Below are 17,767 nucleotides of genomic sequence, written 5' to 3'. Positions count from 1 at the left end.
CAGCCAATCAATGGGTCTCTCTCATCATTGATGTTTCAATCTCTCCATCTCCCTTCCTTTCTCTGAAATCAATAAAAAAACATTTTTTTTAAAAAGAAGAAAACTAGAAGTCAAATCAGCCAATAGCCTATGAAAATATTCCCAAGCCCAGTAGTCATCTGGAGTTAAAATAATTATAATACTCATTGTTGACTGTTGGGCCTAAGAAAAGAGATTAGAAGGATAAACTCACTTTAGTTTTGGAAATGTGAGTTTTAGGAAAGTAAACTATGTATTTAAATATAAACTACACATACCTTCAACCTAGAAATTCTATTCCTTGGGATAAATTCCATAGACATAAAATCCTCACACATATTTTTATTTCAACATTGTTTTAATAACATAAAACAAAAACCTGAAATCAACTCAAATGCCCATTAGCAATGAGATAATTTAATAAATTGTATTTTACATTTATGAAATATTATGCAACTGTTAAAAAGATTATTAGTTCATATATATATGTATATATATCCTATATAATAAAAGGGTAATATGCAAATCAACCAAACGGCAGAACGACTGGTCACTATGACGCGCACTGACCACCAGGGAGCAGATGCTCAATGCAGGAGCTGCCCCCTGGTGGTCAGTGCGCTCCCACAGGTGGAGGGCCGCTCAGCCAGAAGCCGGCTCAATACTGGCGAGCGCAGCAGCAGTGGCTGGAGCCTCTCCTGCCTCCACAGCAGTGCTAAGGCTGCCAGTGAGACATTCCCGAGGGCTTCCAGACTGTGAGAGGGAGCATGCGGGCCTGAGGGACCTTGCCCCGCCCCCGGTGCACAAATCTCATGCACCAGGCCTCTAGTATGTATATAATTGAGAAAAGCAAAATGCTGAAGAGAGATATATATAATACAATGTCTCTATTATAAAACAGTAACAAAACTCCTATATATGTATATATAAGTTTGTATATGCTTTTTACACATGAAGAAAGATGTGAAAGGCTTTACACCAGCCTGTCAATATTGATTACTAGGGAGAATGAATGGAAGAGGATTGGCAAAATAAAGGTCACATTTTAAAAAGCATACAATATAAGTCAATTGATACAAAAGTTTGGGTTTAAAAATATATATATATATACTTAAATATATATATATATATGTACACACACATATATATGTATATATTTAAATGTGTGTGTGTGTGTGTGACTGAATCCATGATCATGGCAGTAGTGGTTAAATGCTGCTACTTGGTCTTTGACAACCTGAGATCCTGGTTGAACTCCCTTTAAAATCAAAGAGCCTATTTCAATGGCTAATCTCACCTGCATCTCTAAACTATTCAGAACAGCTACTACATTAAAGAGGTCATATTTAATGTATATCTTAATACCGTGGTGTAAAGGGTCTTTGGGCCCTCCTGGAAGTGGGGGCATGGTTTAATATTTTAACATTCACATCTCCTTAAGTGTTTGGATTTCTCCTCTGTGTTATATTGAGAAGTGTCTGGCATCTCAGTGGTCTTTAATGAAATTCACTCTAGAGTTCAGGCCTCAACAGTCAACCAAACAACCGTACAATTAAAATCACTTCTAGCTATTGGAGCTAGCACATTGTAAGTAGAATCTCTGATAAATGCTCTCACATTGATAGATTAAATCCAATTAAAAGCTATATTTATATAAAATTGTATTTATCAAAATATAGTCTTCATTTATAATGTTCATTTAATTATCCTTTTCTCTGCCAGAGTGTAAGTTTAAAACCTCTTTAAAAAAAAAGATTTGCCCTGGCTGGTGTAGCTCAGTGGACAGAGCACCAGCCCTTGCACTAAAGGGTCATGGGTTCAATTCCGATCAAGGGCATATACCTCAGTTGCAGGCTCAATCCCTGGCCCTGGTTGGGGCATGTGTGGGAGGCACCAATCAATATCTCTCTTTCTCTCTCTCTCTCTCTCTCTCTCTCTCTCTGTCTGTCTCTCTCTTCCCCTGCCCCCTCCCTTCCACTCTCTCTAAAAAATCAATGGAAAAAATATACTCCCATGAGAATTAACAAAAAGTAAAAAGAAATCTGCCCTGGGCAGTGTGCTCAGGGGTTGGAGCATCGGCCCATGAACTGAAGGGTTTCAGGGACACCTGCAGGAGGCAACCAGTTGCTTTGTCTTTCTTCTCACTCTCCTTCTCTCTCCCCCTCTCTTTGTCTCTCACTCTTCTCCCTCTCTTCCTTCTACTCTCTTAAAAAAAAAATCAATGGAAAAAAATATCTTTGGATGAGGAATAACAGATTAAAAAATCTGTTACTCATTTTTCCATTTCTTGTGGTGCTTTGTACATATAAATGCTTGGTAAATAGTTATTTGAATGAAGACAATGATGGCAAGATCATTATGAACTACTGCAATGGCAATTCTTTATTGTGTGGGTCTATATACCATGCTTTGCAAGATACTTACCATCTCTGGGCCCTGCCCACTCAATGCCTATATCACACTTCAGTCATTCCAACAACTAAAATTCCAGCCCCAACTTCCAGCACCCCTTTTGGGATGCGGGGGGTGTTGGTGTTGGTGCTATTCTTGTTGAGAACCACACTGTTGGAGTAATTGAAATATTTCTAAGAATTGTAATATCTGTGCTGAGCCTTAAAGGATGAGTAGGATTCCACAGAAATTGGGCCCAACCATTGTGGCTCAGTGGTTGAGTGTCCACCTATGAACCAAGAGATCACAGTTTAATTTCCAGTTAGGGCACATGCCTGGGTTGCTAGCTCGATCCCCAGTGGGGGATTGTGCAGGAGGCAGCCAATCAGTGATTCTCATCATTGATGTTTGTATCTCTCTCCATCTCCCTTCTGCAATTAATAAAAATATATTTTAAAAAAACAGAAATTGAGACACAAACAGCATATAAAAGAGGGAGAAACATAATTAGACTCTACCTTGACAGATGAAGTGGTATGTCTATGTTGGAAATAAAGTTGGATAGGTAGAGTGGAGTTAGAAGTCTGACAGAGGTGTGAGGAAAGGGAAGTGTCATTTCACTCTAATGCATCTTGCATACTCCTGCCAAATTAATTTCCTAAAACACTGCTCTATTCGGTAGTCCATTTAGTATTGCCTGCTAGTCTTTACACCTTTGCTTTGTGCTCAAGGCATTTTATCTCATCATATTTATCCAACTGTACTACTTAAAATTAATTAGGTATGTGTGGCTGACTGAGTAAAGTAATATTTCCCCCTTTCTTTGTCAATGTGCTCACTTCATGCTTTTTTTAAAAATGTCTTTCTTCCTTTGTAAAATCTATCATCATTCTGCCTATTCAACTTCTTCCTACTCTTAGATGCCTTCTCTTTAATATAACTGGCCCATACCATCCCACACCATCCTGATATCTTCTTTCTCTTTTTTATAGTGTTTATGGTTTGTCCTACAATACTTAGCACAAAATTGTATATGGCTTTTCATGCCTCTACTCTGATTCTCTTAAAGAGCTGTGTGAGGGTAAGATATATAGACATATGCCTTGAAATATATTTTAAGCCTCCAAAGCAGCTTTTTTTTTTCTTGGTCAGTTGATAAAAGGCATTGCCTTTTGAGTAAAATACTTGATATAGTATTAGATATTGAGCACCCTGAAAAATGTTTTTTATATTTAAATTATCAAATATTTTTGTTTCTATAACTGGTTATAATTATTTTTGAGTGTAGGAACCAAGATGCATATATCTATGCTCCCCCTCCCCAATGCCTAGTAAAGTGTCTTGCTCACAGTAACCACTCAATCCTAATATATAAAAACCCTGGGTCCATCACATCCACAACGACCAGGAGGCTCAACCAACTGGAAGTCAGTCCTGCAGTCAGCGCTGGGTTGCCATGGCAACCCAGCACTGACTGCTGCGGCTGCAGGCACAGTGACCCAGCACTGACTGCTGAGGGGGCTGCAAATCAGGCTCAGAGAGAGGCCTGAAGAGAGAAGCAGGGTCTGATCCATAGACTCTGTGGCAGCTGTTGATCAGCACTTGCCTCTCTCTCTCTTTCTTTCCAGACCTGGTCAGCAGCCGTACCTCCATTTCTCTCCAGGCCTCCACGGGGACTGCTGATCACCCCTACCTTTCTGATCAGGCCCCGTTGATAGGCCCAGAGACACTGAGTGGCATAGAAACCGACCAATCAGAACCAAATCTGGGTCAACTGTGAGGAGCCAATGGCTGCCTAGGAGGTGGAGCTTTTGACGCTGACTGGCATAGAAACCGACCAATCAGAAACAAATTGGCCAGCGGAGGAGGGCAGTTGGGGGCAAGATCAGGCCTGCAGGGGAGGGCAGTTAGGGGTGATCAGGCAGGCACAGGCAGTTAAGGGGCGATCATGTTGGCAGAGGAGGGCAGTTGGGGGCGATCAGGCCGGCAGGGGAAAGCAGTTGGGGGCGAGATCAGGCTGGCAGGGGAGGGCTGCTGGGGGTGAGATGAGGCTAACAAGGGAGGGCAGTTGGGGGGGACCAGGCCTGCAGGGGAGGGCAGTTGGGGGTGATCAGACCGGCAGGGGAGCAGTTAGGTGTTAATCAGGCTGGCAGGGGAGCGGTTAGGGGGTGTTCAGGCTGGCAGGCAGAAGTGGTTAGGGGCAATCAGGCAGGTGAGCGGTTAGAAGCCAGCAGTCCTGGATTGTGAGAGGGATGTCCCAAATTGGAGAGGGTGCAGGCTGGGCTAAGGGACACCCCCACACACACCCAGTGCACAAATTTCATGCCCCAGGCCTCTAGTATTTTATAATTTGCTTGCATTTGATTGATTTTTATTTGCTTTATCAATTTGCCTTAATTGTAACCATGTTTAGACCATTGTTTTGTTTTGCTAACAATAGAAGGTACCATTATGGTGCCTGTACACCCCCAAAATAGTCCTATCCCAGTCCTTGGTAGCTTTCTTCAGCCACACTTTCCTTTTTCTAAGTAATATCATAGAAATTTGGATATTATCATAGTCCAATCCTATTTTTAGAGCAATATTAGCTTCATGTTATTTAGTTGAAGAATAAGTACTGCCATATTTTGATCCTTTGTAGTTTCAAACTTTTTCTCCTTATTCTTTGCTCAAATGAAATCTTATGCAGAATCTTACTCTATTAATTAAATACACTCCTTTCCTAAAGGGAGAAGATAGAGGTGGAAAGCAACAAACTGGAACCTCACCTTTTGTTCCATTCCTCCTTCCTCATCCCCCATCCAAAGAGCACAGCTTGAAAAACCACTATAACTCATCTAATTAAAAAATGCTTATTAAAAAAACAATTCTTTTGTGATATCTCGTGTAGGAACTTAGTGTAAAAATAGAGACACTTTAGTTTTACAGTGATTTTTAAGTACAAAGGAAAATGCTCTGGAATAAATTTCTTGTTTCAGCAATAAAAGAGTTAATATACTAAGCAGCAGAGACTGATACTGTGAGGGATAGTGCTTTCTGTCTCTGTCATTTGTGGTTTAAGGAAAGGGGGTAGTGTTCTGCATTTGAAAGGGCTTTAATGAATGCTGTCAGTGTTTGTAAGAGCTAATGGTCAGTATGGGAAAGGAGAGCAGAGGAAAGTGGGCTAGCTGCTTCAGGATAGGTGGATGAGTTTGCTCTGATTGAACGGAATGTTCCACCGTGTTTCATCTTTATTCATTATCCTTTGTTCTTTATAATCTGACATAGTGGTGTAAAAGTAAATGTAGATATATATGTGAATGTGATTTATTTTCTTTTCAACCTGTTTATTGTGTACAGCAGGGCATATACTTCTCTTGTCTTGGTTGGATGCACAGATTTGTGTGCAGTGCTTTTTGCCCGTTGCCTAGACGATCACTTGGTTTCTCTGAGGATGTCTGGTTCTCGTAAAGAGTTTGATGTGAAGCAGATTTTGAAAATCAGATGGAGGTGGTTTGGCCATCAAGCATCATCTCCTAATTCTACAGTTGACAGCCAGCAGGGAGAATTTTGGAATCGAGGACAGACTGGAGCAAACGGTGGGAGAAAGTTTTTAGATCCATGTAGCCTACAATTGCCTCTGGCTTCAATTGGTTACCGAAGGTCCAGCCAACTGGATTTTCAGAGTTCACCTTCTTGGCCAATGGCATCCACCTCTGAAGTCCCTGCATTTGAGTTTACAGCAGAAGATTGTGGCGGTGCACACTGGCTGGATAGACCAGAAGTGGATGATGGCACTAGTGAAGAAGAAAATGAATCTGATTCCAGTTCATGCAGGTCGATGATTTTTCTTACTGTTAGAAATGGGGGGTGGGGTATATTCTCTATAATGTTTTAATATAACTTAGTATTATTATTTAAAATTTATGAACATATATGTATGTACCTCATGCAAACACATATATAATATCTTGGTATGCAAATGTGGAACTTTTGCTGGGATTTAAAAATATTCTAATATTAATTCTGTAAAATTATAAAGACAACAAATAGCATTCTTTTTTAAATATCTTGTGTTCCATATATAGATCTGGCTCTGCCTTGAAAAGAATATATAGTAACAGTTTTATGCATCATTGCCTTGCAGTTTGCTTCATCCTTTTACCTTTCTTAATCATAGCAAAACTATTAGAGACATTTCTAGTGTATAAATTTTTTATGACATTTTAGTTTGCAACATATTATAGAGTCATTTTAAAATCTTAATGAAAATGAAAGGTTTTATAAGGAGATAACACGGTAGTTGTCAATAATTTTTTTAAAACCATGTAGTTGTCAATAGTCTTTTTATGGTTATATCTCTTTGTCTTGTCTATGTTGCAGCTCTCCAGACTAATACAGAGAATACAGTAACATGTCTCTTTCTAAGATGACAGCTACTAATTCCTGTTACCTTCACTTCACTGAAAATTGTGCCATTTAGGGAAATGAGGGACATTCCTTCAGGAGAGTTTAAAGGAATGTGGAGGGCTAGTTGTGGTCAGCTGGTGAAAGAGGGCAAGGAGGAGGGGAAATGAGTTTGAGGGGAGAAAATAAAACATTGGTAATTTCATAATGACTTTATCCATATTCATCCTTGGAACCTGGTTTTATCTTTGAAATGGATTTTCTTATTAACTAGTATAAACTACTGTACAATATTACATACAAGTTAGAACATGAAAGTCATCTTTCTGATTCATCTACACTCAAATATTTCAAAATATTTAAAGGCATACATAGCTTATCATTTGTTTAGTTTGATTATGGATTATTTTTCTTTTAAAATCTCATTGCAGGTTTTGATAACACTTGTAATTTGTATGTTGATTATTAATATAGGAGATGGAGACAAAATGAGTTCTTATATTCAAATATATCTTACTTAGGAAAAAAAGATAATAAATCTTACTTAGGGATATTGACTGCCTTCCCTTCTAACCTTCAGAATATTGAATTATAAACTGTGGTGTCAGAATAGTGATAAATATAGACTAATCACCTATTATCATTTGTGTAATGGAGAGAAGGGAATATCTTTACATAGATAACTAGTATATTGAATTTTTAAAAAATTTTTTTCTTTCTTTAAAATTTAAAAATTTTTTATTAGTTTGTGACTTGGCATTATCTTGAGATTAGAGGAAACTAATAATTTTAATATGGAGATAAATTGAGTTAATGTGGTTTCATTGTTTTGGGTTTGTTTGTTCAATTGGGGGGATTTGGGCTGTATTGGGGGGGAGTTGGTGGTTGTTTTGAGACTTGTTGCCATAGGAGAATAATTTATATAGTAAAAGGTTCAGGGCTTATCATTTTTGTGGAAAACCAAAGAGTAATCATCTTTCCATTTAAAAAATCAATGCAATGTATCAACATTTTAACAAAATTAGACAAACCATTCATTTATCAGAATAAATTATAAAAATCTTAACATGTATCTACTACTTGGAGAGATTTTACATATGTGTGTATGAAATTTATATACATGTATAGTCTTGGAAAGATTATACACACATTGGTTACTATAATTTACTTCCTTACAACAAAGGTAGTTTGCTTAACTAATGATTATTGAAATTAAATTAATCTATTTTTTAGTATCCATATTGAAATATCATCTTGTTGGGATATTCATTACGAAAGAAAAAGATTGCCTTTTACTGAGATTGCTATGTGCATACTTCAAGACTATAAAATTGATATTTCTATTTATAGGAGATGTAAATATAAGAAAATGACATTTTAAAAAATCTAAAATAAATGTCATTGTTTAAAAAAATTTAGTCAAGAAGATTGATAAAGTAAATAATAAAGTGGGAGTAAACAGTTCACATCTACATTAACCAAACTATTTCTAAAATTCCTTTTTCAAAAATAAAATGTACTTCAAATGTCTCTGATTTTTAGATATACTAGTAAAGGGGAAATATGTCAAAGCAATTTAATATTCCCAATGCTTTAAAATTTCTATCTTAACACCTTATTGCAAAAAAAGGATAAAACAAACATCTAGATTTTAGAAATGTCATTTGTGTGTATATTTTTACTTCTCCATTTTTTCTAGATTAAATATATCTAATTCTCACATCTTCTTTTAGTCTTCTGGCTCTGAGTCTTCGATTTTTGTTATAAGGGTGGATACATTTATTTGGCCCTAGCTTTTTGGTTAAGTGAGCATCTCTCTAGGTGGTTGCTCTTCTACTGTAAGCAAATCAAAAACTATCACTGTTAATGTCAAAAGAAGCTACACTGATATTCATCAAATTTTTGTATGTAACTTGGGAATGTTTCTTTTTCTTATACAATATTTGCAAATAATAAATATATAGTAAACATTTTATTTGAGTATACTATAGATATCTTAAAATATTAAAGACATAATGGGGAAATACATAAGATACATGGAGAATTTATTTAGGCAGTAATATTTTTTATTTAGACCCCAAAACTTAGACTGAAATGTTCAGTTATTAGAAAAAGGGAAGGCCGCTGAGTGGTTTTACATACACAGAATCATAAGGACTTAGGAGGCAGCAAACATTATTAATATGTTTGATCAGTTATAGTCTAGCTAGGAGAAGTATCTGCCTGAGACTTAGGCTTCTGGTAGTTTCTGCTGCCACAGATCTAAGTGATTTAAAAGTTCCTCTTCTTTTAACTTTGATCTTGGGTCTATAACCTAACCACCTTTTCTCCATGGGAGTCATCTAAATCATTACTTTGGTATTAAAATACAAACTTTAGTTTATGTTACACCATGAGAATTTTAGACAAAGTTATCACCTTTCATGTGAACTATAGGTCCTAAGAGCTTAACTCATGATGAATTCTTAACGGGGTCAGCAAGGTTTACACGTGGCCCACCATGTGACCATAATACAAACACAGTTTACACTTCCCTTGATTTGGCAGCTTTAACAGCTGTAATTTTTGGACATTTTTAACTGGGGGAAATCATTTAAAATTTTGTTTGTAAAGTTAGACTTTAATGTCAGACAATTTTTTAGTCAATATGCATAAAATGTTACTGTACTTTACAAATATCAAAAAATAAAATAATACAGTTAATACTGACTGATGCTTATTATCCGTGAGGCACTGTTCTAAGCATTTTAGTATATTAACTCATTAAGTCTTCACAACAGATTTCTGAGTTAGACTGCTCCTGTTATATAGGATGGAGCAAAAGTAGGTTTACAGTTGTTCATATAGAAAATAATACAATAACTAATAAATAATAGTGCAAGAATAAACAGTTTTCCATACCCACAACTGTAAACCTCCTTTTCCCCATCCTGTATTCTAACTTTACAGGTGAGGCCAATGAGGCACAGAAAGGCTAAGTAACTTGATCAAGGTCATAAGTAAAATAAAACTGCACTTAAGAAAAACAAATTTTATATTTTTATTACAGTTTTAGGTGTATAGAAAAATTGTGAAGATAGTATATGGTGATTTCATATATACCCCACACCCAATTTCCCCTGCTATTATTATTTACTAGAGGTCTGGTGCACGAAATTCGTGCACGGAGCGGGGGGGGGGGGTCCCCTCAACCCAGCCTGCACCCTCTCCAATCCAGGACCCCTCGGGGGATGTCCGACTGACGGTGTAGGCCCAATCCTGGGGATCGGGCCTACACCCGCAGTCGGACATCCCTCTCACAATCCGGGACCGCTGGCTCCTAATCACTTACCTGCCTGCCTGCCTGGTCACCCCTAACTGCCCCCCCCCACCAGCCTGATCGCCCCTTACTGCCTCTGCGTGCTGGCCTGATCACCCCTAACTGCCCCCCGCTGCCGTCCAGGTCACCCCCAACTTCCCCCTCCCTGCTGGCCTGGTTGCCCCTAACTGCCCCCCCCCCGCCAGCCTGGTTGCCCCCAACTGCCCCCCATGCCAGCCTAATCGCTCCCAACTGCCCCCCTGCCGGCCTGGTCACCCCTAACTCCCCCCTCCCGCTGGCCTGGTTGCCTCTTATTGCCGCCCCCCCGCCAGCCTGGTTGCCCCATGCAACCTGCTGTTAGTCATTTGGTCGTCCCTCACTAACCCCCCTGCTGGCCTGGTTGCCCCACAAAGCCTGCTGTTCAGTCGTTTGGTCGGCCCTACTAACCCCCCTGCTGGCCTGGTTGCCCCACAAAGCCTGCTGTTCAGTCGTTTGGTCGGCCCTCACTAACCCCCCTGCCGACCTGGTCACCCCACGCAATCTGCTTGTTCAGTCATTTGTCGTCCCTCACTAACCCCCCTGCTGGCCTGGTCATAGGTAGCCATCTTGTGAGGGTGTGATTGTCAATTTGCATATTACCTCTTTATTATATAGGATTATATAGAATTAGTATGGTGTATCTGTTATTATTAATGAATTAATATTGATATTTTATTGCTAACTGAAGTCCATACTTTATCCAGATTTCCTTAATTTCTACCTAATATCCTTTCTCTGTTACAGGATTCTATCCAGAATAACATGTTACTTTTTTTTTTAATTGATTTCAGAGAGGAAGGGAGAGGGAGAGATAGAAACATCCTTGATGAGAAAATATCATTGGTTAACTGCCTCCTGCATGCCCCCTACTGGGGAATGAGCCTGCGACCCTGGCATGTGCCCTGACCAGGAATCAAACCGTGACCTCCTGGTTCATTGGTCAGTGCTCAACCACTGGGCCACACCGGCGGCCAGGCAACATTGTTATATTTAGTCCATCATGTTCCCTTAGTCTCCTCTGGGCTGTGACAGTTTCTCAGACTTTCCTTATTGTTGTGTGTTTTTGTTTTATTTTTTATTGATTTCAGAGAGAGGAAGGGAGAGAGAGAGAGATAGAAACATCAATGATGAAAAAGAATAATCTGCTGCCTCCTGCATGCCCCCTACTGGGGATTGAACCAGCAATCCTGGCATGTATCCTGAATTGAATTGTGACCTCCTGGTTCATGGGTCAGTGCTTAACCACTGAGCCACACCAGCCCAGGGACTTTCCTGGTTTTTGATGATTTCAGCAGTTTTAGGAGTACTGGTCAGATGTTTTGTAGAATGTCTTACTCAATTGCGATGTGTCTGATGTTTTTCTCATAATTAGACTGGGGTTATGAGTTTGGGGGAGGAAGACCACAGGGATAAAGTACCATTTCATCACATCATATCAAAGACGCATGCTACTGTCAATGTAAGAAACATTCAAGCCTGTGAAGAATTTTTCTGAGTTTATTTGAGCCAAAATGTTGACAAATGCTGGGAAGCAAAATCACAATGGATTGAGATAATGCTCTGGAGAATGGCAGTTTTGCACCTTATTTTATACATTAAAATCAGAAGAGGAGGTGTAAGTGGATTACATGAAATCCATTGGTGATGGATTAGAGAGGCGGGAGAAAGCGAAGCGGAGGAGGAGGAGAAATTCTGGGATTGGATAAAAAGTAGACACATATTTCTTTTTTCATAGGTGGGTGGAGGATAGTTAACAGTCAACGATTAACTCAGTAACAGTGAGGGGATTTGTGGACTCCACAGAACAGTGCCTGTGCTTTGAGGGATCCAGTAAAAGGAAAATTACTTTGACATTCCAACAATACGTTATAGTAGATGCAAAAAGACAACAGGCTCAGTTAAGGTAAAGATTGACCTTTGTCAGGAAAGATAGCAGCCTAGGACATGACTACCCACCATAAACTACTTTTAATTTAAAAAGTTTTCATTTCAGACCATCCTATGTGATTAGTTTAGGTCTCTGGGTTTGTAAGGCCGCCATACAGGCGGTCCCTGAGCTAGTCAGGATAGCATGTGGCCCCTTTTAGTCCTCATTACCAACTTGACTTACCACTGGTATTGACCTTGATCACTTGGAAATAGCTGCATTTTGAGCACAAACAATTAACATGTAGAGTTCATGCTTCCATACCAGTAGGCAGTTCTCTGTGACTATTCATTTAATCACCTTTTCAACTTGCATTAACCTAATAGTTAATGATTTATTCTAACCAGTGTCACCTTCTCTCCCCAGTTAATTTTCTTAGCCTGGTTCTTAAAAATGGCAAGCCTGGCTGGCTTACAGGTATATTCTCTTGACACGGCCACAACTTTTAGCCAGTCAGCAGACCTGTCTTTTTGGTTACTTGCTACTCTGTGTTTCAACTACAGATATCCTTGAACTCTATTTCTTGATAAGATGATTTGCTATTCTTTGACTCAGCCTGAAGGCATTTAGGTCCTCCTTCTCTCCCAGCAAGGGGTTATCTTCATAATCATCAGCTTTTCTCCAGAGCTATCTCCATTGTCCTGACCCTCTTGTTGTCTCCACATCTCTTTGTTTAAACCAGTCAATTAATTCTGGTTCAGTTTGAAATTTAAAAATTTCTACACTTCCACATGAAAAGTATTTTGTTTCCAGATATGGCAAAGAAGTTGAACTATAATGTACTCGTATCTAGGACAGATATATAGCATGGTCTTCCCTCATACATATATATCCAAGTCATAATATAGATTCCCTTGACATAAGCTATGGAACCTCTTCCCAGAAGACACGGTGTCCGTGTGTGTGTGTGTGTGTGTGTGTGTGTGTGTGTGTGTGTGTGTGTGTGTGTGTGTGTGTGTTAAATATTTTTTATATAGTTCAAGGAGTTCATGAACCCCCTAACACCTATCTGTATGCTATATCAATCACCATTTTCAGTTTTAAGCAACTGACATTGACTGACTGACTTAAACAGAATAAGAATTTATTGGAATCATATTATTCCTAGAACTGCTGGGAAAGCTGAAGCAACAGCTTAGGAAAAAGGTAGGCACCACAGTTGCACAGCTGGCCTTTGTAATTCTAAATTTTTAAGGCAGAAGAACCTATCTTTATGGCACTTATTATATTTTACTTTTATACATTTTTAGAATTATATGTATTAGGCATGAAAGCATTCACATATGACATATACACTTGTATGCACATTGCCCTATAATTTGGTCATTTAACTTTAGGGAGTATCTTATTAGAGATTAGGTTAAAATGCTATAACAAAAAGATTCAGAAATACGGCAGCTCAAAGGAGATAGAAGTTCATTTCTCTGTCACCTAACAGATGGCAAGTGGCCCAGGGTAGCTAAGTAGCTCTGCTTCACAGGTTCACTCAGAGACTCGGATTCCTTCTATGTTGTGTCTTCATCCTGTAAGGTGTTTTCCTTTCTTTATGGTCAAAGCTTACTCAGTTCCCCTCTGCATTCTAGCCTGTGGGAAAGGCCAAAGACCGAGAAGGAGGACATTAGTCAAATAACACAAGTTGGATATATCAGTTCTGCTCACAGTCCATTGTTGAAAACCCAGTCCCATGACCACAGCTAGTTGTAAGAAGCTCAGAAATGTATTCTCTACCTGAGTGTGTAGCTGTGTCCACCTAAAACTCATTACTGTTGTACAAGTGAAGAATTGTTTGGGGGTTAAAATCAGCAGAGTGCAAGAGGTGAAGACAGCTGAATAGAACTCTTCCAAGTTCTTTGGATTTAATTTTTCAATTAGTTTTTTTTTTTACTATATTGCATCATATTTTTATCATAGAGACATTAGAAAACAGAGTAGGCAAAAATGAAAAAATGCAAACAACTCATTTCCCTGCCACCCCAAAACAATCATTAACAATCTGAGGAAATGTACTTCCAGTATATTTTCTAAACATACACAATAAAAAGTGTGTTTTAGAATAAAAATCTGAATCTTATTGTTACATACTGTTTTGCAACCTGCTTTTTTGGCCCTAATATAAATATTAATTAGGACTCTGGTTGAAAAGGACAAAAATCCAACTCAACTGACCTAAGCAAAAGCTAGAAACTTTTGCTTCATATAAGTAAATTGAAAGTCTAAGAACAGAGCATAGCTTTAGACATGGCTGGATCCAGATACTCAAATAAGTCCAAAAATCTATTTTCTCCCTCTCTAGATTCTGTTTTCCTTTGTGATGGCATTTTCTCATGTGGCAGCAAAAAAGCCACTAGCAGCTTCAAGTTTTCTTTTTATCAGCTTAGCAAACTCAATGGGAAGAGAGTGACTTTTTAAAGAACATCACAAACATCTTGAAATTAATTCTGATTTGTCTTGTTTGGATCTGTCCACCCAAACCAATCATCAACAAATTCATTTTCTAGTCATTTCTGAGAATGTAATATAAAGTATAAGAAATGTAATACAAAATATAGAAACCCTAGGAAAGAAGTGCTTGATTTATTTACTTCACTTTATCTTGTCCTAGAAAGGATTTGTAGCTTATTAAAATTCATTTTTCTAATTTTCTCTCATCCTTAGATTATTAATACTCATAATCATTTGTCATTATTTTGACAGAATAAAACTAAAATTTTGTGCTATTGAAAAATGTTTTAAATCTTCAAATTATTACTCATCAGAGCTACCATTCTTTGTTTTTGCTTATGTTTTCTGTTAGATTCTAATTCTCATTTGTATAAGCAACATGTAGTTATACATTACTCAATACATTTTTATATTAATGATCTTAAATGTAAAGTTAAGTATATAATACTGGATTTTCCAGGTCATCGCACCAATAATATCCATAGTATACAATACATCCTTTCTAGAAAATATATATTTTGCCTTCATTATCTTTATTGACAGTTATCTCCAAGAACATTTTTTTTAGGGCCCATATTTGTTTGGCACTGAAAATGCACTGGGCTGGGAGGATTTAGTAGAAATATGTATTAGTCAGGCACTGCTAGCTTATATCTCAATCCAATGTGAGAGTTCCATGAGTACACTCTATGGGAGTGTTCTTATTTGAGTGTAATTTACCTCTTCCTTCATCTGAGTCCTCAGTCCTGTCCATTCAACTCAGGAAGAGAGAGAGAGAGGGAGGGAAGGAGGGAGGGAGGGAAAAGCATACCTGTTCTTAGTCACGTTAGCCTGGAGTTGACACAGTTCATTTCATCATAAGTCCATACCTACCTGCAAAAAAGGCTGGGAAATATAGTCTAGCTATAGTATTACCAGGAGGAAAAGAAAAGCTGTTTTGTTGAACACATAGCAGTCTGTATCACAGCCCCCTTCCTGCCATGAACAAATTCTATGACTTCTGGCAAGGTACTTAATCTCCTTGCTTCAGTTCCCTTTACTTTAAAACATCCAGTGATTTTTTTATAAGGTTATTAGATATTTATATTAAGAAATTCTCTTAAGATATAGTGAGGCTTGATTCAACAAAGCATTTGTCAGAATCATAAAATCCTTAAAAATGAACCTGATGAGAAATGAGAATTTAGTTATGGCACAGTTGGTAGTTTTATAGTTAATTGCATAGCCAACAGATGTTAATTACTTAATTCAAGTGATTGTGAAAAAGAGATCTTGGAGGACAGGGGGAAGGTAATGAATTTATTATTTCACTAGTGGCCTGATGCATGGATTCATGCACACTGAAAGGAAATTAATTAGAAGAAATATTTTAATATTGCTATTCGCCCTTTCTCTATAATAGAAGTGTCAACCAAATTCACAATTGGTAATGACAGGTTGAAACACACATGTGCGATTGGCACCAGGGAGAGCTTTATATGTATCGCCCATGCGCGAGTCAACGTTTATTTTTAAATTGCCAGTGTGCATCATATGTACCGGCCAGTCGGTCAGTCGGATGGACAGATGGTCGGTCACTTAGCCTTTTATATATATAGATTCTTAATCCTAATCATTTTAATTTTTGCCATCAAGAAATCATGTGAAAACAGAACTCATACTCTTCAAATTATAATTTGGAGATTTCAAATAATTTTTCAGTTAGGCCATCAAAGTCCTTTAACCTGCAATATAAGATATAATTTATCTGGACTTTTGAAGACTGAGCAGAGAATCAAATAAATTATTTATAGCATGGTTTTTTATGATAATATTTTCATATTTTAAACATTTTATAAATGAGCTATTGAACATAACCCATTTTTTAAGTAAAGAATGACTTGAATTTATATTTGCCTTCCTTACTTCAAAAAATGATCTCTTACACCTAAATATAATGTTAGGAGGAATGTCTATTAATATGAAAACACTTGGTTTTTTTTTCAACAGAGATGTTGTGTTGACCAGAGAAGAGACCTCAAAAACAGGCACTACAAAGAATATGTGTAGCTGTTCACTAACAGATGTCACATTCACTCACAATGCTTACAAGACACACATATGATTTTAAAAGACAAAAATGAATTATTATACATTAACTAGAGGCCCAGTGCATGAAATTCGTGCACGGGTAGGGTCCCTAGCGGCTGCTGGCCAGGGCCTCCCTTCCCTGGCTGCCAGCTGCTGGCTGGGGCCTTCATTCATTCCATGCCACCCCCTGGTGGTCAGCGCACGTCATAGCGAGTGATTGAACTCCTGGTCGGTCAAACTCCCAAGGGGACACTTTGCATATTAGGCTTTTATATATATATATATATATATATATATATATATATATATATATATATATATATTGACAGGTAGCATCAATTACTTCTAATACATTTGAAGGTTTTAAAGGGACTCGCTAGAAAACACCTTTTTAATGTAATAGTGATATTTCAAAATGTGTGTTCTCTTTCTTTTCAGGACTTCCAATAGTAGTCAGACATTATCATCCTGCCATACTATGGAGCCATGTTCATCAGATGAATTTTTCCAGGCCCTTAATCATGCTGAGCAAACATTTAAAAAGATGGAAAACTATTTGAGACATAAACAGTTATGTGATGTCATTCTAGTTGCTGGTGATCGCAGAATTCCAGCTCATAGGTAACTGTTTTTTAAATTTCTGTGTGTGTGAACATTTTCTTGATAGTTTAGTTATGTATGTTTGTTGCAGGAGAAATCAGTGGGTTCAGTTTTCCTGACACTAGTGGGGTTCTTGGGGTATCACTGGAATAAGCATTTCCAGAGGCCCCCACGGGAGAATGAATGGTTTTTATTGGCATAGAATTATATTTCTCGGGTTGCAAAGTCCCCTGCCCCTTCACCCAGTCCTGAAAAAGGTGCAGCTGGGGCCCCAGCGGAGCCAAAAGCAGGGCCAGTGTCCAGAGTGTCCATTCCATGGTGGAGCTGGGTCAGGTAGCATCAGGCAAGTTAAAGTCTATTAATCCATTATAGACTTTTGGAGTCCACATGGCTGTGGGCCACGTCGTCGAATGCAGAGGAGCTCGGCGCCCTGCAACAGGAGTCACACGAGAGCAGCAAGAGAGAGAGGCAGGAGGGAGGTTTCTTTGTCCAGGAGTTTAAATATTCAGGTTTCATACCCTTGCAGTGGCCATGCCTATTCTAGCCACTAACTTGTTCCCAGGTGTGACTGACAGGTAAACATCTCCCATGGCACC

The 17,767-nt window shown here is 38.3% G+C and overlaps 1 protein-coding gene across 2 annotated transcripts in view; it reads left to right on the top strand.

Moving 5' to 3' along the window:
* KLHL5 (kelch like family member 5) overlaps positions 1-17,767 on the top strand; it is an 89,325-nt gene that overhangs the window by 20,556 nt on the left and 51,002 nt on the right. The window contains exons 1-2 of one of the 2 annotated variants that reach the window (XM_080656495.1): positions 5,542-6,225; positions 17,010-17,192. In XM_080656495.1, the coding sequence (XP_080512621.1) occupies positions 5,843-6,225; positions 17,010-17,192 (566 nt within the window). In that variant the 5' untranslated portion in view covers positions 5,542-5,842. Of the gene's footprint in view, positions 1-5,541; positions 6,226-17,009; positions 17,193-17,767 lie in introns of those variants that run through there. The other variant, XM_080656496.1, reaches the window with a different exon arrangement.

Source organism: Plecotus auritus (genome assembly GCF_963455305.1).
Source record: "Plecotus auritus genome assembly, chromosome: 1".
NCBI classification, from domain to species: Eukaryota; Metazoa; Chordata; class Mammalia; order Chiroptera; family Vespertilionidae; genus Plecotus; species Plecotus auritus.
The sequence above is the reverse complement of the archived record's forward strand: the minus strand, read 5'-3'. Positions and strand labels throughout refer to the sequence as shown.